Here is a 21,181-nt window from a genome sequence, read left to right as displayed (position 1 = left end):
ACGCCGGGAAATGGAGTCCCCGCCCCCTCCCCGCCGAGCGCGCAGGCGCGACCGCCGGGAGGGGGGGGGCCGAGCGCGCAGGCGCCTTGGCGCTTCCGACCCCCGGGAGGCCGCAGCCACCGCCCCCCGCTCGGACGAGTACCCCGGATGCCTGTGCGCGGGGAGGCGGGCAGGGCTGGGCTGCGTGGTCCCGGCACCGGCCGCTGAGCTTTTGGGGTCTTTTTTATGACGTCCCAGCGCGGGGTGGGGCCGGGGGCGGGGAACTGGGGAGCCGGGCCGGGGGCGGGCCGCGGGCGGGGCGGGGCGGGGTCCTCTGGCCCGGGCGGGGCGGAAGCGGGCCGACTCCCTTCTCGGGTGGTTCTGGGCGAGAGGAAAGGGAGGGCCGGCCGGCAGTGGGGAGGCGGGAGGCCGGGTTGAGAGCCCTCGGCGGGCGGGGCCTCTGTCTCCCGTCCGAGGAGCCGAGAGTAGGGCGGAGCTTGGGGCGGAGTGCTAAGGCCCGGCGAGCTCAGTGCGGGACCCGGCGCCGAGGCGGGGAGGAGCCGCCCTGCTCGATTCAGTCCGACGGGCTGGAATCGAGATCGGCGAGACGCCCTCCCCAGACAAGCTGGGGAGATCAGTGTACCCCGTTTTCAGCTTTCCTTCGCAGCACGGATTCAGCACCCGTCCCGGCCGAACCCCCAGACAGTCCCACCTTCAGACGAGCCCTGGCCCTGGCTGTGCCCTAATCTCCCCAGCTCTCCCTTCCGACGGCGCCTGGGCTCAGACCTGGCTGGTCCTCGGCCTAGACACATGCCCCCCTTGCCAGGACACTTGGGCGTGAGAATTGAGCGTGGCGCCCCGGCTTCCGTCCTCCACGTCCTCGGGGTGACAGCTCCCCGTGAGGGTGGGCGTGGTGCTGTGGTTGCGCCCCGGGCATGCGGCTGCAGCCTTGCTGGCCAGCGTCAGGACATCCCACAGTTCCAGCGCCTTGGGTTGTGCCCAGGGGACCCCCTCCTCCAGGTGCCCCGACACCTGGGCCCTGGCCGTGGCCCAGCTGAGGACAGGCAGGTAAACCTGTCTCGGGCAAGGAAAGCCAAATTTCAACGACGGGAGAGGGACGGAGGACTCTGAGGGAGAGCCCTGGGCCGAGCAGCAGCTGCTGGTAGCCGGCCCAAGGCTGGGGCCTTGAATTTCTCACCTCCGCCCTGCACCCTGGGGGACGTGGAGCAGGCCCCTCGTCAGTAAAAAGGACTGTGTGCCCTTTGCCAAGGGTTCCAGGTGTTCTCACCCTCATTCTCTGCCTAGAGCACCAACGTCCGCATCGGCATGTGGCAGCTTGTCGATAAATAGGAATTAGAACTAATCATGGTTCTTCCAGACAGGTTTCCCAGGATCTCCCTATGTCAGCCCCACATCCCCATGCAGCATTGGGTGGGTGGGCCGGTTCTGGAAAGGTGAAGGGAGGCACTGGTTTATGGCTGCTCCAGCAGGTGCCACATGGGGCCTCATCCCCCAGGAAAGCCTGCTCCTTGGGCTCTGAAATCCTGGAGTGCTGGTCATCTAGGGTTTCTGCCATCTGGGTTTTCTGTCCACAGCACCTTGATTTTCTCTTGGGGACTTCCCCTTCTTAGTCTATAAGGCTCAAATTGGACTGACCTCCAAACCCTGGCAGTAGGGAGGGGTCATCCAGTCAGAGTGCTCCAGGCCCCCTGCTGCAGTGAGTTTCTTTAGGAACAGCATGTGGCTCAGCCATCTAATGAATGCAGCTTTGGGACTTTTTCTGAGAACACTGAGCTCAGGTGGCTGAGCTGGGAGGACCTGGGCCTGGAGTAATGGGACCATCTCATCACCACAAGCCCTGTGAACCAAGTTGGCACCCAGGGAACCTGAGTCGATGGACAAAGTGCCAATGACCCTGTGTGTGCTCCTGGATCCAGCCAGGCTGACCTTCCCTGACTGCTCCAAAGATGCAAGCTGATAAATTACTTTTGTTCTTATTAAGCTCGTTTGACTTGGGCCTTCCATCACATGTTGCAGAAGAGCCCTGCATTCAGTTACAAGTTCTGCCACTACCTTGGAAATGGTCCTCAAATGCTAAGCTGAGTCTCAGTTTCTCTATCTGTAAGATGAGGTACATGAGATGATATTTGAAAAGATCTCAGCATGGACCCTGAAGATACTATGGACAGACACACAATAGCGTTTTGCTGCAATTATGCCGTTGAGAAGGAAGACATGATCTCAGGAGGCAGGAGCTGCAGGAGTGAAGCCAAAGGATGCACGGGGAGAATGTGGCCCTCAAGGGCAGGGGGAAATGGAGTCCAAAGACAAAGGCTTCAGGGCTACTCTGGATGCAGAAGAACCAGCTTCCAGGCCAGCTCTGCCTCCTCTTGTGGGCTGTGCCCTCTGGGGCCGGTGCTGTGGTAGAGAATAATGCCCCCATAGCTGTCCTCACCCTACTCTCAGCCTGTGATTATGTTCCTTCATAGGACAAAAGGGGCTTTGCATATGGGATTAAGACTCTTGAGATGGGGGCGCCTGCGCGGCTCAGTCGTTAACATCTGCCTTCGGCTCAGGTCATGGTCCCAGGGTCCTGGGATCGAGCCCCGCATCGGGCTCCCTGCTCGGCGGGAGCCTGCTTCTCCCTCTGCCTCTCTCTCTCTCTCTCTCTCTCTCTCTCTCTCTCTGTCTCTCATGAATAAATAAATAAAATCTTAAAAAAGAAAAAAGACTCTTGAGATGGGAAGGGGCACCTGGGTGGCTCAGTCAGGAGAGCATGCAACTCATTTCATTTTTATTTTTTTAAAGATTTTATTTATTTGAGAGAGAGAGCGAGCTAGAGAGTGGCAGAGGGAGAGGGAAAGGGAGAAGCAAGCTCCCCGCTGAGCAGGTCCCCTGGGATCATGACCTGAGCTGAAGGCAGACGCTTAATCGCCTAATCGACTGAGCCATCCATGTGCCCTGAGCATGCAGCTCTTGATCTCAGGGTGCTGAGTTCAGGCCCCACGTTGGGTGTAGAGCTAACATTAAAAAAAAAAAAAAAAATCTTTTTTTTTTTTAAAGATTTTATTTATTTATTTGAGAGAGAGAATGAGATAGAGAGAGAGCATGAGAGGGGAGAGGGTCAGAGGGAGAAGCAGACTCCCCGCTGAGCAGGGAGCCCGATGCGGGACTCGATCCCAGGACTCCAGGATCATGACCTGAGCCGAAGGCAGTCGCTTAACCAACTGAGCCACCCAGGCGCCCCCCAAAAATCTTTTTTTTTAAAGATTTTATTTATTTATTTGAGAGAGAGAATGAGAGACAGAGCATGAAGGGGAGGAGAGTCAGAGGGAGAAGCAGACTCCCTGCTGAGCAGGGAGCCCGATGTGGGACTCGATCCCGGGACTCCAGGATCATGACCTGAGCCGAAGGCAGTTGCTTAACCAACTGAGCCACCCAGCCCCCCCCCCCCTGCCAAAATCTTGAGATAGGGAGAGTATCTTGGTTAATCCAGGTGGGCCCTGTGAAATCTACCTCACTCCCGAGAGGGTCAGAGTCAGAGAGATGGGCTAACCTGGTGCTGCCTGTGGTGAGGGTGAAGGGGGCCTGCGGGCCAGGGATGTGGGGCCTCTGGAAATGGGCTGGGGGGCAGGAGCCGGGTCAACCTGGGGTCCTGGGGGGAACCAACCCTGCCCACGCCTGGGTTTTAGGACTTCAGACCTCAGAGTGTCAGAGGATCAGTGTGTGTGGTTTGAGCCATTATGTTTGTGGTGATTTGTTACAATAGCCATAGGAATTGAATACACTTACGTCAATGATCTTCAAATTCTTCCATTGGAAAATTGATTGATTGTTCCATGACCTTCTGTGCACAAATCTAGGCGCTGGAGATGCAGCAGTGAACAAAACTAGCAAAACCCCTCACCCTTGGGGAAATAGGGAGAGAGGTCATAAACAAGCTGGTAAGTAAGTAGCAACAATAGCTGGGAAGGCAAAGCACTGTGAGCATTAGCAGCGGGGGGTGGGGGGGTGGGGGTGGGGGGGGGCGTTGGAGCGTTAATTTGGATAGTGGTCAGGGGAGGTGTCTCTCAGGAGGTGGCATTTGAGCAGAGACCAGAGTGGAGTGAGGAAGCGAGCCCCGTGGGTCTGGAGGAACAGTATGAGAGAAAGAGGGAATCGCATGTACAAAGGCCCCGCGGTGGGGACAAGTGACTGGAGACCAGGGTGCCTGGGGCAGAGTGAGGGACAGAGGCAAGAAAAGAAGCTGGGAAGTCCCCTGGGTCCGCTTTCTTGAGTGCTGGCTTTCTTCACGGGACTTGTGGTGACAGAATTCAGGCGCATGTCCTCCCAGCTCGGCCACCTTAGAAAAAAATGCCAGAGCTGCCCCTCACTGGCCATCCCCGAGTCACCCTGAGGACAGGGAGCCTGGAGCACTCGCATTGGCTGGCGGGGTCAGCCAGGCGGGCTGGACCCGTGTGCAGGAGGAGTGCTGAGGATAAAGCTGTGAAGGGAAAGCAACAGGATGCAGAAAAGGGCCAGCTGGGGGGGCAGGAGGAGGCATCCGGTCAGCCCCGCCAGACCTGGGGGGCCCGGGAGCTTCTGCAGAGACCACAAACCCCAGGGGAGCCCCAGGTTCGGGAGGCTGGCTGGAGGGTCTGTCTTGGATACGGCAGGCCTGGGATGTCCTTGGGACGTCCCCAGAAGACAGCTGGCAGGCAGTTGGCTCTCGAGGGCAGGGCAAGGGGCCCAAGCCATGAATTTGAGAATCCTTGGCGTCCAGGGGGTAACGGAAGCCATTGGCTGGTGAGGTGCGGAGTGAGGAGGATGCATGAGGGGAGAGGAGAGCCAGGAGGCCATGTTCCCCCAGGGAAGCTGAGCTAGGAGGAGGAGCCTTCTGGGGGGAAGTGGGGAAACCACTGTGGGGCGGGTGCATTTGGAGAGCGGGGAGAGAGTGCTGCCAGAGAGGGGGGTTTGCAGTGTTACAAGGCCCACACTGTCGTGAGTTGAGGTCAGCTAAGGAGGTCATGTCAGCTTCCCAGGACTCTGTTGGCTGGCAGAGGTCAAGCCAGGATCATGACACACGGGACTTCTGGACCCCAGACCAGGCAGCCAGGCGACCCAGGGAGGCTGTGGGGGCAAGTGGTCCTGGCTGGGGTTGGCCTCAGTCTGATCCGGGGGGCCCTGAAGCATGAGCTGCCCTGAGTTCCCTCCACCTGAGACAAGGGGGCTGGCTCGTGTACGCCCTGGTCCTCACTCATCGGTAACACCTGCCCCACATGGAGGGGTGGGGCCTCCCGGGCTGTGTGGCTCAGCTGCCGAGGGGGACACCCACTGCACACTGCCTACCCTGGCTTCCAGTGACTAGGAGGGACCACCCCAGGGACCACCCAGGGGCCACGGAGCTGAGCCGAGGTGGCCTTGGCTTATGAGACCCTGGGAGCTGCCTGCCCTGCACCCGTCTTGGCTTCCGGGACAGCTGTGCACGTGACACGGATGGTCCGCTGTCTGCAGGCCCCGCACTTGCTCCCCGCTGCTGCCTAGCCCTGTGGTGACCATGCGGCAGACACGTCTGGTGCATCTCCTGTGTGGGGACCCATGACAGATTACAATTGTGACAGCTACTGCGTATTGAGCTTTTCATTAATCCTCTGGCTACCTAGATCGCTGCACGATATATGACCCAACAACTTTGTGGCTGAAACCAAGAATTTGCTTAGTTCCTGCATTGCAAAGCAGGAGTTATCTGTCACCTGGTCTTCCTCACAACATGGCTGCTGGGCGACTCGATGAGCCCCCGGTGGCCGTGGCATCCGCCACCTTTTGTGACCTTGCCATGGAAATCATGTAATGTCACAAAAGCCACTCACAAGTGCAAGGGAAGGGAATGCAGATTCCACGTCTCCGATCTGCCTTCTGAGGGGAAAGTTGTGGAAGAGCGTGTGGGAACAGAAATGTTGCTGTGGTGGTTTTTGGAAAACAGTAGCCACAACTCACCGGTTCCCTGATTGCCTGGTCTGTGCTGGGAGTACCAGGGACTGGGAAATGAGATGAGGTGATCCTGGCCAGCAGTAGCTTGTAAAGGGGTTAAACTCTGTTCCCGTGGGGTCTCCCTCAATCAGAACCGCTGCTGTCCTGGGCCCCATTTACCGGAGCTGGAAGCTGAGTATGAAGTCACTGGCCAGCAGTCATTCTGGGCTGGGAATCTGACCCTGGCCTCCCTCCTCCTGCTCCCAGTGGGCTTCCCTGTGGAAGAAGCCATCCCCCTGGAGGGGAGGAGGGATGCCCAGTGGGTGCCCGGTGAGCAGTGACTGGAGAAGTTCCCAGGCGTGTGTGGATTCTGGGTGGGCTGATGGCAGGTGGTGCAGGTAGTGTGGTGTGTGGGTTCCAGAGTGGGCCCCTTGCTGGTAGGGTGACCATGCACCTCTCTGGGCCTGGATTTCCCCGTCTGCTAAAGCTGGGTAGTCACTTCCCTTCCTCAGAGGGCACGTGAGACCTCGCAGGGCTCACCCATGTTGGCTGTTTCCACCGTCACGGTTCACGACGACCTGCCCAGCGGACCTCTTCCTTTGACAGCTGGGGAACCCGAGGCCCAGAGTGGAAGCACTTGGTTGGGCCCTTGCAGAGAGCAGGGCCCCCTGGGCCTCGGGGTTGTGAGTCCAGGGCCCGACACTGGGCTTCCATAAAGTGGAGTCCAGGGGTGCCTTGGCATTTCCAGGTGGCCAGGCTTGTCCCCAAGCAGCACTGAGGGGGAGGGGCAGCTGAGGCTGGAGCGGAGAAGCATTTCTGCAGACACGGGACGGGGTGGGGAGCAGACACGACGGGGGGCGGGGAGCAGACACGGGACAGGGTGGGGAGCAGACACGGGACGGGGTGGGGAGCAGACACAGACGGGGTCGGGAGCAGACACGGGACGGGGTGGGGGAGCAGACACGGGATGGGGTGGGGGATGGGGTAGGGGATGGGGTAGGGAAGCAGACAGGGGATGGGGTGGGGGATGGGGTAGGGGAGCAGACAGGGGATGGGGTGGGGGAGCAGACACGGGATGGGGTGGGGAGCAGACACGGGACGGGGTGGGGGAGCAGACACGGGATGGGGTGGGGGATGGGGTAGGGGATGGGGTGGGGGAGCAGACACGGGACGGGGTGGGGGATGGGGTGGGGGTTGGGGTAGGGGAGCAGACAGGGGATGGGGTGGGGGATGGGGTAGGGGAGCAGACACACACTCCAGGTCAGCCTGGAGAACAGACTTTATTACTCCGAGGAGAGAGGGCCCTTTGCGGGGGTGCGGGGAGGGTGTGCCCACTTCCTGGGACCCCTGGCTTCCCCTCTAAAGGGACCGGGGCATGATTCCAGGTCGGAAGGTGGGTGTGGGGAGGACCCCCCTGCATGCAGGGACTGTCCAGTCCTGGTCCCAGACCCGTGTTCTGCCCAGGAGCAGGTGGCTACCACCCCCAGCTGTGTAGGTGGAGGAGGGGCAGGCAAGGTGTGTGGGGGACGGGGGTGGGGACGCTCAGGCCACCGGCTTGACCTTGGCGATGAAGAGAGCAGCAGCCTTCTCCAGGAACTCCTCCCGGGTCATCGGGGAGCTGGGCCGCCGAGCCACCAGGGCGCGGTCCATGGCCAGTGCCAGGCTGTCGGGGCCCAGGCGTGAGCCAGCCTCCAGGTAGCGGGCGGGCACAGCACCTCCATCGCTGGCCTGCAGGGCCCCCTCCAGGGTGTCCAGCACCGCCTGGCCCACGCGTCGGTCGGCCACAGCCAGGGCGGGGTCCTCCAGCAGCTGGTAGAGGGCGCTGGCCCGTGCCACGAACTCCAGCAGCACGAAGCAGGTGAGCATGCCGGCGCGGAACACGTCCAGCGGCACGGCCTCGTGGTCCCGGCACTGGATCTTGTGCAGCAGCGGCGCCACGACCTCCTCAGGGGCTTCCCCGTCCCGGCAGATGCGTTTGAGAAGCTCACTGTAGGTGCGCCCGTCCAGCCCCGGCTTCTTCTTGCGCCCACTGGCGCTCAGGCACTCATAGGCCACGCTGACGTTGTTGTTGAAGGCCGTCCTGTAGGAGGACGGGAGCGTTGAGCCATATGGGCAGAGCCCCGCACAGCCCACGGCCCCCTCGCCCGTCCGCCAGCCCCAGGGCCCTTGCACAGGCTGTGTCCTTTGCCTGGAGTGCCCTTCCCCCAGGTCTCCCCATGGCTCCTCCAGCTCCTCCCAGTCTTTGCTCAAGTGTCACCTTTTCAATGCCACCCCCACCCCCGCCTCCTCTCTTTTTCTTCACGGCAGTTACCGCCATTTTAGTGTAAGATGTCCTCAGGATGAAGTTTCATGTCCTTCAGAACGTCAGCCCAGGAGCACACATCAGGGAGTTTATGTACAGCCCCCAGTGCCTAGAACATGGCCTGCACACAGCAGGTGCTCTATAAACATCTGCTGAGTTGGCCAGTGGGCATTGCCCCACGGGGCTCTCCCACTGCCCCCCAACCATGCCACTCACACTTATGGGGTGGTCACTCCTGGCATTTAATGTGCATTAACTCATTTCACACTGGCCGGGAGTCAGCAAACTACACCCATGGGTCATATCCGGCCCACTGCCTGGTTTGTAAATAAAGTTTTATTGGCACACGGTCTTATCCGGCACTGACATGCCGCTCAGGGTTGCTTTCCTGCTGCAAAGGCAGAGCCGAATGGTTGCAACAGGGATTGACCCACAAAACCGAAAATACGACCTGTTCTTCTATGGGAAAGTCTGCCTTCCTTGCTATCTGCTATGAGGCACGCATGATTCTTTGCCCAAGAAGAGCCCGAGGCTCTACTACATGGCCTGGCTGTGCTGTGAGCTTCACGAGCAGATTTGGGGAGCATGGTGGTTAAGTGTGGGCTGCAGGGTGAGCCTGGGTGGCTGGTAGCCCAGCACTAGCACGGCTGGTGGCCCTTTAGCATTTCCACCATGACCAATAGGTAGTGAGGCTCATTGGGGGCTCACGGTCGGGCCAAGGGTCCCAGAGAGGAGGGGGTGAGCCAATCCTTTCTGGGAGCTCGGCTCCACGGTGAAGGAAGGCCCATGTGGCTCCATTCACCTCCTGTGTGACCTGGGCACACTGTCTCACCTTTCCGTGGGCCAGCAAGCAGTTGAGCCCGGTACACGCGGGCTAGCACACTGCAGATGTCCAGTCTGTGTGGGGCTTATGGATGCATGTGCTGACCCAGCGAGCTCTGTGCATCAGAGGAGGAAACCGTGGCCCAGAGATATAAGAACAGTAGCCTGCGGGTGTCTCCCTCCCAGCTGGGACTCAGCTCTCAGTCCGTCTGGCTATAAACCCCTTTTTCTTCTCATTCGTTGGGCCCTTGCAATGTGCTGGGACTGGTGGTCAGTGAGACCAGAGCTGGGCAGCTCCTCGGGCGCTCCTTCCTGCTATCTCCCCCGTCACCTGCAGTATCTGGCTGATGCCTCAAACCAACTCTCTGCAGGAACTCTGAACGTTAATTCCCTTCACCAGGAAGCGGGGAGGTCTGCTGTGAACACGCGGCGGTCACTAGTGCTCTGTCAACTACCCATCCTGCGTAACAAATCACCCCAAACCCAGCGGCCTAAGATGGCAGCAGACGTTGATAGACCACCGAGGCAGTGGCTCAGGGTCTGCCCATCCTCTGAAGGCGCGGACGCCTGGGCCTCCATCCCAAGCCCATGGTGTCTCCAGAGCCCTCCCCACACAACGGCTGTGCCCCAGGATGGGACACAGAGGCCACCGCCCACCATGCCGCCATTCCCGATGGGGGTGCAGGTCGGCCCCATCTGATGTGGGAGGTGAGGACTGGGGGGCCTCCTGAAGGCTGGCCACCCCTCTGAAGTGAGGATGAGCCACAGGAGTTGGTTCCGCCAAGAGATGGGCGTGGAAGCCACACGTGGTCCACTTCCGAGGCAAGTTGTGAGAGCTACAGTGAGTCCCTGGCATCCACTCCCCATTGCCATGCTTGGGTAAACTCCCAGTGCGTGTGTGAGTGCAGCCCCCTCGGCCTCTGCCTCGTGCTTCTGGAAGCAGTCCTTTGTGTTGGGGCCACCGAGGTCTCAGAGCTGTTACTGCCACGTGACACAGCTGTCCTGATACAAACATGGTCCACGATTCATCCAACTCTGGACCACGATGCCTCTTCTCCAGCAACCTGGTCTGCCCTCCAGGTGAGCAAATTCCCTCCTCTCTAGAGGCTGGGGCCTGGCGGGCAAGACCCCCGTGCCGTTTGGTTCCCATGTTCACCGAGCGCCTTCTGGGAGCATAGCTCTGTCCCTGGACCCCACCTGGACCTACGCTTGAGTTCTGATCACTGGAGAGCGAGGGTCCCCATCCCTGCCTCTCAGGGTTCTCATGAGCCAAGTACTTAAAACAGGGCCTGGCATGTGGAGGGGTCCCTCCTGCACTCATCGTTAGCTGTGACCAGGGCGGGACTCAGTGGGCTGCCCACACGCTGTTTGTCTTACAGTCCTGGCCTCATGGGGCAGGAAGACACACAGAGGAGTGATCACAGCCCTACAAGATCAGAGCTGACAGGAAAGGCACCGAGGAAGGTGACATCCAACCTCTAGGCTGCTGGCCGCGGGTCTGCAGCTCCCAGGGACCCGCACACAGTTCCCAGCGGCCACCAGGGAGCACCTGCTCCGTCCGCGGGATCGCCGGGCTCTGGGACTTGGCTTCCCTGTTGGTGACGCGGGGACTGGGCACGGAGGGCTCCACCCTATCAGCTCCTACCCAGAGCACTAGAGTGAGCATTGCTTAAATAATACCTATGTGAGAGTGTATAGCATATTTCTGGAGACATGGAAACATTTCACTTTAGACCAGGGGTTCTCCATGGGGGTGACTCTTGGTGAGATCTGGGGGCACTTTTGGGTGTTATCACTTGGGGGGCAGGTGGGGGCCAAGGAGGCTGCTCAACACCCTACAGTGCCCAGGAGGGCCTGGCCCAGAGACTGAGCTGAGGAACCTGGACTTGGGGATGCCCTTTCGAAGGTTTTCCCAGGTCAGGGGGGCCTGCAGGAAGGGCACTCTGGCTGTTACTACTAGCATCGTGGCAGCTCAGAGGCCTTGGGGGTGAGGGGGCCACACTGTCCAGATCGGACTCTGTATCCACCCCTTAGTGACCATGCAGCCCTCAGCAAGTCCCACAAACATGGTTTTTGTGCCCTTGGGGCCTTGAGGCTGGCAGGGTCGATTGCACCTGCGGCCACCATCTCCAGTCCCTCCCGGAGACCAACACTTGTGATCCGCACAAAACAGAGAAAAGGAATTGTGGATGACTTCTCCCCAAATCTTTCATGCTGATGAGGCCCTCAAGAACAGCTCCAAGGTGGCCCAGTCAGCCACTCCACGTCAGACGGGACACCTGCTTTCCACACTGGCACTTGCCTGGCCTGGCTTCCGCTTTTGGCCCCTCAGGCTAGGTCCAGGGGCTCCTGACGGGGACTCTGTCTTCTGAGCCAGCCACTGGCTCCGTCTCTGGGGAGAGCAGGTGGCGCCCGCCACTCCCCTATTCACTCCACTCTCTGTGCCCCTCCAGCTCCAAAGTGCCTCCAACCCACGGCTCCAACACCCCTGCAGTGCAGTGAGCCGAGTCCCCCCCCAAGATGCATGTCTATCTGGAACCTGTGAGGGTGACCTTATTTGGAAATAGGGTCTTTGCAGATGTAATCTGTTCAGGATCTGGAGATGTGATGAGGTAGCCCTAAATCCAAGAGTCCTTAGAAGAGAAAGAAGAAGACACAGAGACACAGAGGAGGACACAGGCAGGCACTGGAGTGATGCGGCCGCACGCCGAGGGACATCTGGAGACCCCAGGAGCTGGGAGAGGCAGGAGGGACCCAACCCTGGAGCCCCCGGAGGGAGGGCAGCCTTGTGATAGCTTGATCTCAGACTTTCAGCCTCCAGAACTGCGAGAGAATAAATTTCTTCCCCCCCCCACCTTTTTAAAGATTTTTAAGTAATTTCTACACACAACGTGGGGCTTGAACTTACAACACTGAGATCAAGAGTCGCACCCTCTACCAACCCAGTCAGCCAGGTGCCCCACATTTCTGTTGTTTTAAGCCACCAAGCTCGTGATAATTTGTTACAGCTGCCACAGGACATAATTACAGCCCTAAATCCAACAGACACTTGTCAGCCCTCATCTATGGGCCATTGGATACAGGACTGCGGCAGCCCACAGGGTGCCTCTGTGTGGATTAGGAAGAAACTGCAAAAAGCCCTCATAGACATATCTCCATTTGTGACTGTCTATAGGTGAGTGGCTCGTGCAGTGCTTGGCCTGAACAACGGTACATGGCGGCCCAGCCACTGACGACTTTTCCCCTTTGGAAGATGTTCCATGATGCCATTCTCTTCTAGTTCCCTCCTTCATGTCTGGTTGGCCTGATCATGCTTTTTTGTGGGTTCTCTGAGGCTGGGGCTCCTCAGGGCTGGGTCCCGGGCTTTTCTCGGTTCTCCTGAGGCCTTCACAACCCCTCCTGGCTGACAACTTCCTGTCCCACTTGCAGAGCCACCTGTCCACCCTCCAACTGCAAGGTTCTCCCAGCCGCCCGACTTAAGAGTCCCCAAGCAACCCTGGACACTTGCCCCAAATCAGCGACCCCCCATCTCAGTGGACAGCCCCATGGACGACCTAGGACTGTCTCTGCATACTTCTTTCCCACCCTTGCCCCTGCGAACCCAGCAGCTCGACCTTCAGCGCACATGGATGCTCTGCTCAGATTCCCACCCTCCACACCCCTTCCCATACCTGAGATCCCTCCCCAGCTTCCCAGTGCTGTTCTTACGGCCTGTACTGTGACTCTCTTGGGAGGGCTGCCGAAAGGTGGGCAGGTGCTGGAAGCACAGGGGGGAATCCCCTGGTGATCAGGCTGGAATGTTCCCTTCCTTGGTTTCCTCTCCCTTCCTGGGTTCTCTGGGAGCACTCCCTTATAACATTACCCACACACGAACGCTTGCCTCAGGTTCTGCTTCCAGGGACCCCTCCCCACCAGCCAAGGCCCAGCCTACCCACATCCAGTCATGACCTCACCTGGCTGATGTTGCATTCAGAACGCTCCTCGATCCATCTGATGTGGACCATTCATTCAATACATATTCCTCAATCACCTTTCGTGGGCTCAGAACTGTTGGCGGGGGGGGGGGGGGGGAGGCACGTGTAGGGGGGCAGGCGCCATCCCCACCCTCCCGCCGTGCTTCAGCCACGGGAAGGCTGAGGAGCCTGTGGGTCCCACACGGCAGCTTTATGGCCTCCAGGCCAGTGCACCTGCCCGCCTCGGGCCCGCAGCCCCTTTCCCTGTGCGTGAAGCAGGCCTCTTTCTGGACACCCCTCCTGCCCGCTGGGCGCTGCCTCCGGGGGTACGGGCCTCGGGTGACTGAGTTGTTCTCAGCCCTGTAAATATCCCCTTTCTGGCTTAATGGATGGGGTTGCAACGCCGCCAGTAACAAGGTATTTAAAGAAAAACCTAGTTTGGAAGGACCTGGCTCGGAGGACTAGGTCTGTGACTTTGGGTCCTCTCTGGGCCCCGTGGCTTTTAAAAGTGGGGTGGGCTGCAAGGGGAAACTCAGCACCTGCAGAAAGGCATCACAAAAGACAGAGCTGGCCAGAAGTACAGGGACCCCCCGCGGTCCGGGTCTACCCCGCGCCAGGAGGCGTGCGGACTACAGCGCCCAGCATGCCCGCGGGCAGCACGCTGGGGCTCCAGGTCCGCAGCGGCCCCGCCCCGCCCCGCCCCGGCCCGGCCCCGCACCTCTGGGAGTGGTGAGCCAGGCGAAGGTGCCACAGAGCGCGGCCCAGGCGCTGCTGCTGCAGCAGGAGCTGGCCTGGGGGCTCCCCGGCGCCGCCGTTTGCAGGCGAGCGCAGGCCCATGTTCTCGAAGTAGTGCGCCAGGAAGGCGATCGGCTCCTCGGGCCGCGCCTCCAGCACCTTCAGCAGGGCCGCGCGCAGCATCTCCGTCACGCCGACCTGCCGCAGGAAGTCCTCCTCACTCTCGGCCGTTGCTGCTGCTCGGGACGCCGCCGGCCGGCTGCTGTCGGCAAAACTGGCCGCCGGAGCCACGGCCGGCCGCCGCTTCTCCACTGCCGCCATCTTCGTTGAGGGCAACGGGACCGGAAGCGCCGCCGTATTCCACAGTGCGCTGGCGCCTCGGGGCGGCCATCTTGGTTAAGGGCAGAGGGCGCCCGGATTCCGCTGGAGACTCTGACAAATAACTAGACCGGGCTACCCGCCCCCGCCCCCCGGCCCCCCCCCCCCCCCCCCCCCCCCCCGCAGGCTCTAACTGGCATTCTTCCTCCTGTTCCTCTTTGCGTGTGCTTGGTTAGCTTTCCAAGTTTAGTCCCGGAACCTGAATTTTGCCAGACTCCAAAATGGCTCTCTAGGAAGGGCATGGTGTTTGGCCTGAAGCCGATGGTGATGGACGAGTCCCTCATTAGCATGGTCCCCTAGCAACCAGGCTCCTCGGTTAGCTGGGGAGCCAGGCGGCGCATGCGCGGGGATCGTTCCAGCTCCGGGACTGAGCGCCGACCCTGCCCAGCCTTCTGATTTTCCTCGAGCCTTTGTGCCCAGTCTGGCCTTCAGCCCCGTGCAGTCTCCGTCTGAGTTCGTGGATCACCCCGTGGGGAGAGGGCTCCTCTGCCCCGCCAGCCACCCGCCAGGCTGAGTGAGGGGTGTGCTGTGGGTTGTCACGGCTCGCCGAACGAGTGGACCACCGAGGTCCCCGCTCCCCGTGCCATGCTGTTACCTTTCCTCACCGCCAGAGGGCTCTCTCACACCACGGCTTCTGCAGTTCTGAACTCTCCCCCAGCGCCCCAGTGCCCGCCGCGGAATCCCCAGCTTTCCTCTGCCGATCTGGTTCCCAGACTCCTCCTCGCCTCTCCCCCACCCCACCGACTTAGCTCTCAAGCCACCCCAAGAGAGAGAAACTTTCCTTTAACAAGCCACTTCTGTGTCTTTTGTCCACCCCCCCAACTTTCCCCACTTCTTTTGAGGACTTCTAGTTATTCCTTAGCTGTACCCCCATCCGGGGAAAGGTACAAGCTGTGCTCTCCCCACCCCAGGCAGAACCCACGCTCCCTGTTGCTCCTTTTCCCCCAGCCCTGGCCAAGTAGGGGTTGGGGGTCCTGTCCATCCTCATCTCTTGGGGGCGTCTCCCAGTGCAGAGGGTAGCTGGAGCTGTGTGGAAGATTCCAGCATCCTTGTAACACCGCAGAAACCACTGAGGTCAGACCAGATGCTCTTTATTCTCCAGCTCTGGACCATTGCGGCGGGGGGGGGGGTCCTCAGGGGCTCCACTGAGGGGAAACTCAGATGCTGGCCATCAGGATAAGGGGCTAATGGTCAGCTCTCAACCATGTAGGTCCAGAACCCTGCAATTGTCCTCTGGTTGCAACTGTGTGGAAGGAAAGGCAGGCCAGTCCCCCTCAATCCGTCCAGGTGGGGCAGGGGGCCCAGAGGAGCTGATGGGCTTGGTTGTCACTGGGCGGGCCTGCAGCGTTTCCACAGGCGATAGGTGAGGAACACCAAGAAGAGCAGCCCCAGCACCAAGCTGCCCGTCCACAGAGCTGGGGGTGTTGTCTGGGAGCCTGGAGAAGGAAGCATCAGGAGTCCTGAGCACCTCTTTGCAGGTGTGGGGGAGAAGCTCAGCAGAATCTGCTAGGGGCTTCCACATTTACTGAGTTCCCTGAGATTTTGCAAAAGACTCCATGGTTTAGAGTGTCATTTGAAGTGTACAAAAACTGCTGAAATATCCAAAGGACTTCTGGAGTGGATCTTTTGAAAGGTACGTAGGACCTTATGGTTGGAAGTGAGTTGGCTGCCCACCATGCCTGTTTGAAATATGGCTCGTCCAAATGCAACGTGCTGTTAGTGTAATTACACACCACATTTTGAAGACTTAGTTAAAAAAAAAGGAAAGAATGTAAAGTGTTTCATTTATATTTCTAAATATGGCTACTGGAGAATTTGAAATTACCTAAGTGGCTCTATTCTATTTCTATCCTACAGACTGTTGTGGGCTGTACAGGTTAGAGTTTACAGAGTGCTCTGAAATCTAGAGTTTCTGAAATTAGCAGTCCTCACAGTGCCAAGTAACTGGAATCTTCCACCATTAGGGAAGCCCACTGGACAACTGGGGAGACTGAAGCTGGGCAGGCCCATCCCTTGTCTGAGGTCTTGATGCCAGGCTTCCCTCCCTCTGAGGCTCCCCCGGACCCCTCCCTAGCCCCCAGAACTCACAGATTTCCGGGACCAGGTACAGGCTGGCCATCTGTCCCCCTGGGTCCAGGCGACACCGAAACCAGCCTTCAAGGCTGCAGCCGGCCCGGGGCACGCTCAGCCAAGCCTGGGCCCCAGCCTCCCACCTCTGGTAAGCTTCTAGACCCCCGGGGGCCTGGGTCCAGCCCACTGCCACACCAGGGCCACAGACAGCCTCACAAAGTAGGTCCAGACCCCCTGCTGCTGGTGACTGGCGGATCTCAGGGTGGCAGAGCCTGGTGGAACTGTTCCCGGGTGGGGGTCCTGGATTCTCGGAGCTGTGGGTGGAGCTCAGCTCTGGGGTGGCCTCGGCGGAGGTCGTGACAGGGGGCTCCGGGGAGGTCAGCCTGTGCAGGACTGGAAAACAGGGTGATGGTTTTTCTCCTGCCCCAGGCTCCCTCTTCTGCCTGTCTCTCCGTTTAGACCACAGGGTTGGACCAGAACCGCTGAAGCCCCATCCTGGGCCACTTGGGCAGATCGAAGGGTATCCCAGTGGGTAGGAGCAGGGTCAGGTTCTGTCTTGGTCCCCTCCCCACTCTGAGTGAGCTTCTGAACGTCTGCATCTCAGTTTCCTCAACTGTATAGGGGGTGAGAGCCATCCATCCTGGGGGTTGCCATGGAGAGTGATCAGAGTGCAGGGTTGGTGAGTCCCGGATTTTATAAATTACAGGACTGGGAAGTGGAGAGAGGGGAAGGTGCTCCCTGGTGAAGGGAAGGGGTGCTCCATTCGTTGTGGTACAGATGGGGAGACAGGATCCAGGAGGGGATTTATACATCCTACCATGAAATGTCTTTCAAATCCAGTGGCCTCTCTGGCCTCCCACCGCACCCTACCTGCCCCCCCCTTCCAGTCCCCTGGGAGCTCCCTTGCTCCATCCCCACCCCTGATGACCCCAAGTGCATTAACATGAGTTTCAGGGTGCCCTGCTGGAGAAGGAATTTGTGCTTCTTTAGTGAGAGGTTGCTGGGGGCTTCATGATGTGGACAGTGCCTGTCCCACATTAGACATGTTTGTTAAATTAATAATGTCTGACACAAACTGAGCACCTACTGTGTCCTCAGCCCCAAGTTAAATGTTTTCATTTGTTCATTCAGCAAGTCGTTATTGTGCACCTACTCTGTGCTGGGCACCGTGGTTTCATCCATCCATGCAGAATGTATGTGTTGAATACCTGCTATGCGCTGGGCACTGTTTTAGCCACTGGGGACATAGCCACAAACAAGACATATTCCTTTCTCAGTGAAGCCAACAGTAGGGGATACAGACAATGGGACAAATGAGCAGAAAACGCAGGATGCCATATATTGATAAAAGGTGTCAAAAAACATACAATAGGAGAAACGGCTCGTGTGTGTGTGTGCATATGTGTGTGTGTACATATCCATGTGTAAGAGGTAGTAAGGATACTTTGACCCTTTAGACAGGTCAGGAGAAGGCTCATGGGAAGGTGAGTGAGGGAGCAATGGAGAGAGCTGGGGGAAGAGCATTCCCAGTGGAGGTGGAGCATATGTAAAGGTCCTGGGGTAGTGCCATGCCTGGCCTGTTGCAGGAGCAGCTGGGAGGCTCATGCGGCCGGAGCAGAGTGATGGGGAGAGAGGGAGGAGGTGAGGGCAGGTGGTTGATGGCGCTGTGGACATGGGAGGAGTTGGTTTGTACCCGGAGGGAGGTAGAAACCTTGGAGGACTGGGGGCAAAGCAGCACAGGATCTCAGGGGGCCGGCCCAGGGCAGGTGCTCAGTTAGCCTGCTGCATGGGCGAATGCACTTATGAGGGGTACCACGCTGGAGGCGCTCGGCATTCCCCCGCTGTGGCTGCCGGCTGCCGGCTGCCGTGGGTATTGTGACCGATCCAGACTGGGACACAGGGAGGCAGGGTTCCAGAAGAGCCCCTGGGCCCCACTCCTCAAGGCTCACAGGAGCTGGGCGGGGGGACTTTACCTACTTCCTGGGGGCACTGAGTGCAGGCTGGCCAGAACCCCGAAGACTCACCTGGAATGGCCCGCTGTTGGGTCAGGTTCTGGCCAGGTAGTTTCATGGTTGCCCGGCAGTGGAGGGTGAGTGGGGTGGGGGTCTTCTCCAGTGGGGGCAGCAGCCAGCGCTCTGTTACCCGAAGCAGTTGGTCCTCGCCCTGCTGGGGCTCCTCCTCCACATCCCAGCCCAGGGCCTGCACCCCCTCCAGTTCCTGGTCCCCCAGGAGCAGGGACAAGGAGAGGGCCTCGGGGCTGGCAGGTGTGATGTTATGGGCGGTGCAGGCCACTTCTCGGTCCTGCTTGGCCACCAGGGCTACTGGGGAGACAGTCAGCTGGTCTGGGAATGCTGTGGACAGAGGGTGTGAGCCGGGCGGGCCGAGTCCATAGGGTCAGTACTGGGCCCTGAGGAGGGGGCTTGGGGTGGGGCCAAGGGGTGAGTGGGGACTGCTGGTGCGTGGGGTCAGGGGAAGGCCCAGCAGCCAGGGCTTGTGTGTCTAGAATGTCAGGTACTGGAGACAGGTCCAGAGCAGAAAGCGTGGGGGTCAGGTGGGGGAGGGGGAGTGATGAGGGGAAGAAATGGATGGCAGAGTGACTTAGGTGGAGCTGATACAGCCTTTGAGCTGGGGGGCAGGGTGGGCCATCTGGGAAGGCTCCAGGAAAAGGTGGTATTGGTACGGAGGTAAGGCAAGGTTGCTGGGTGCCCGGAAGGTGCACAGGCGGCGGGGAAGGGTGGGAGCTCACCGAACACCAGGAGCTGCACGGTCCGCTGGAAGGTGAGAGTCCCGCAGGAGCCCACGCACACGCGGGTGCCGGCCGCGGACAGGGACGCATTGCGCACGTAAAGGACACTGCTGCCCGCGTCCGACCGCACGGCGCCCAGGCTCGTGTCCAGGCCCCGCCACTGCACCGAGGGGGTCCTGTGGTCAGCGCAGGCCAGCCGGCAGGTGAGCTGCTGCGACCCGCCCAAGGACACTGCCACCACGGGGTCTGGGGGCTCCAACTCCAAGGGCCCACCTGCGGGCAGACAGCGCTCTCAGCCCCGCCCCCAGCCGCGGGTCCCCGCCCCAGACCCCCCAGCCTGAGCTTTCTCCCTACTGCCCTTCGCCCGGCCTCCTCCGAGACCCCCCACCGTAGGGTCCTCCGCACCTTCCCCGAGCCACCGCACCGCCCTGCTGCGAGCCTTCCCTCGGTCCCAGCCCTCCCCTCTCTTCTAAACTCACTGCCCTAACGGAGCCCCCTCCCTTGCTCACCCTGGCCTCGCTGGAGGAGCCCCAGAAAGACGGGAAACAGGAGGGCGAGACCCTGCTCCATGCTCGGTCCCGGCTCTGTCTTCCGTTCTCCCAGGACGCGCCTTAAATAGCGGTGCCCCCGCCTCTTTCCCGCCGCCCCGTCCTCCAGCTGCTCCCCGGGGCTTTCCCGAGGGGGTTTCCCGCCCTGACCCTCGACCCTGGAGGCGACAGAGAGGCAGGGCCTGGGGGCCAGGGTTGGCGGGGACCCCGCAGCCAAGGTCAGAACAGACGGGGCGGGAAGGTGTGAGCGGACTCCACTTTGAGGGATGGGAAGATTGGAAGATGGAGGCCGGAGAGGGGTGGCGGTCCAAGTCAACCGAATGGAAATCGGAACCAGGCCCGGGTTGGCGCCACCCTCAGCCGCCCCGACAGCCGTGCGATCTCAGCCTCCACTGCCCGGAGCGGCTGAGCGGGGGCGACGGAGAGCGGCCTTCTTCTCGCGCGGAAGTGCGGAGTTGGGTGGGGCGGGGCAGGTTCTCCTCGGGTGGGGCCTCCTGCGGGTGAGACTCTGGGGTGGGGGGGTCACCTGGAGGTGGGGGGGCTTCTGGGGGAGAGGGTGCTCTGGGGGTGGGGCCTCCTGCGGGTGAGGGTCTCTGGGGTGGGAGTGCCCCGGGGGTGGTGGGGCTCCTGGGAGTGGAACCTCCTGGAAGAGGAGTCCTTCTCGGGTGAGGATCTTGTGGGGGTGATGGGGGTCTTCTAGGGGTCACATTCTCTTCGATGTGAGGGTCTCCTGGGACTGATGGAGCTGAGACACTTCACCACCTACCTCTGAGCTTGTCTCTCCTCAGTAAAACCGCTAGGGCTCTTGGGACCCTGGGAACTCAGGGTAGGGGCTGCCTCCCTGCCCTGTTCCACACAGGGATGGAGGTCTACAGGGGAAGCCCAGGAAGGGACTCTGGCCAGGCTGCCCACTCACAGCCGTCATCAGTGAGTCCTGAGAAATCCATCCACCTTTTTCTCCTTGCCCCTCAGCCTGGCCTCATTTCTCTGTCCTTCATGGCCATGTACCACCCAGCACCCAGAGTGGTTTTAGGAACACCTTTCTGAGCATGCTGACCACCCAAGGCTGCCTGTGGCATAAAGGAGAGGAGCCTTGCAGGATCGGGAAGCCCCAGGGCCTCGGCATGGCTGTGCACTCACTCACCCTGTCCGGTCTCTGCCCAAATGTTGCCTCCTCAGAGTCTTTGCCAACCGGCTTCACCCCTCCGCACCTCAATTTCACTTTCTCCCACTGCATTTTCCTTGTAGCCCTTAGTGAAGTCATGTAGCTAAAACCTCATTTCCCATTTACTGGAGGTAGACCTTGTCTGTTGTGCCCTGCCACCCCACGACCCCGGGCCCCAGGCACAGCATGCATGCTGGAAGAAAAGAATGGAGGGGTCCTGGGTTGCTTCAGGGTGACCTCAGGGTGTGGCTGGCGCCTCACTTTCCCTGGCTTGGGAAAAGAAGGAGGGGCAGCCGGGCCATGAAGTGTGAAACTGCACTAGCTCTGTGCCTGGGTCTCCTTCATGTCTTAATTGCCAGAGGCAGAAACTGAGGCGCAAGAGGAGGGACTGGGAGCAGAGGGGGGAAACTGAGGCCTTGGTGAGGCAAGGGTCCACACGTGTGAACTTGGAGTCCTGTTTTCCTTGGTCCCATCCCCCCGTAGCCTTGTGCCGGGAAGGGCGGCACAGGAAGGTGGACTCCTAGGTGAGGCCCT

At 60.0% G+C, this 21,181-nt stretch overlaps 2 protein-coding genes across 3 annotated transcripts; both read right to left on the bottom strand.

The window, feature by feature from the left end:
- Window positions 1-7,190: 7,190 nt before the first annotated feature.
- On the bottom strand, window positions 7,191-14,113 carry TPGS1 (tubulin polyglutamylase complex subunit 1). Its single transcript, XM_027581713.2, has 2 exons — window positions 13,724-14,113; window positions 7,191-8,008 (listed from the first exon to the last, which is right to left on the bottom strand). The coding sequence occupies exons 1-2, from the start codon at window positions 14,059-14,061 to the stop codon at window positions 7,471-7,473; spliced, it is 876 nt and encodes a 291-aa protein (XP_027437514.1). The 5' UTR covers window positions 14,062-14,113; the 3' UTR covers window positions 7,191-7,470.
- Window positions 14,114-15,193: 1,080 nt separating this feature from the next.
- MADCAM1 (mucosal vascular addressin cell adhesion molecule 1) lies at window positions 15,194-19,885 on the bottom strand. Of its 2 annotated transcripts, none has more exons than XM_027585057.1 (5): window positions 19,444-19,885; window positions 18,935-19,207; window positions 18,213-18,509; window positions 16,207-16,581; window positions 15,194-15,554 (listed from the first exon to the last, which is right to left on the bottom strand). In XM_027585057.1, exons 1-5 carry the CDS (start codon window positions 19,502-19,504, stop codon window positions 15,445-15,447), a joined length of 1,116 nt encoding a protein of 371 aa, XP_027440858.1. In that variant the 5' UTR covers window positions 19,505-19,885; the 3' UTR covers window positions 15,194-15,444. The 2 variants fall into 2 exon arrangements, with proteins under 2 accessions (XP_027440858.1, XP_027440857.1); XM_027585056.1 differs by having other exon boundaries at window positions 18,213-18,539; window positions 19,444-19,884.
- Window positions 19,886-21,181: the final 1,296 nt, after the last annotated feature.

Source organism: Zalophus californianus, chromosome 1 (assembly GCF_009762305.2).
Source record: "Zalophus californianus isolate mZalCal1 chromosome 1, mZalCal1.pri.v2, whole genome shotgun sequence".
NCBI classification, from domain to species: Eukaryota; Metazoa; Chordata; class Mammalia; order Carnivora; family Otariidae; genus Zalophus; species Zalophus californianus.
The sequence above is the reverse complement of the archived record's forward strand: the minus strand, read 5'-3'. Positions and strand labels throughout refer to the sequence as shown.

What these genes read in the sequence shown, in the direction of transcription:
- TPGS1 (XM_027581713.2), bottom strand. Translation starts at nt 14,061, where the DNA reads ATGGCGGCAGTGGAGAAGCGGCGGCCGGCCGTGGCTCCGGCGGCCAGT. An exon ending in CTGGCTCACCACTCCCAGAG is followed by an intron (nt 8,009 to 13,723) that starts GTGCGGGGCCGG and finishes GTCCTCCTACAG; the next exon opens with GACGGCCTTCAACAACAACG.
- MADCAM1 (XM_027585056.1), bottom strand. Translation starts at nt 19,504, where the DNA reads ATGGAGCAGGGTCTCGCCCTCCTGTTTCCCGTCTTTCTGGGGCTCCTC. An exon ending in CCAACAGCGGGCCATTCCAG is followed by an intron (nt 16,582 to 18,212) that starts GTGAGTCTTCGG and finishes CCTGTTTTCCAG; the next exon opens with TCCTGCACAGGCTGACCTCC. An exon ending in GTACCTGGTCCCGGAAATCT is followed by an intron (nt 15,555 to 16,206) that starts GTGAGTTCTGGG and finishes TTCCTTCTCCAG; the next exon opens with GCTCCCAGACAACACCCCCA.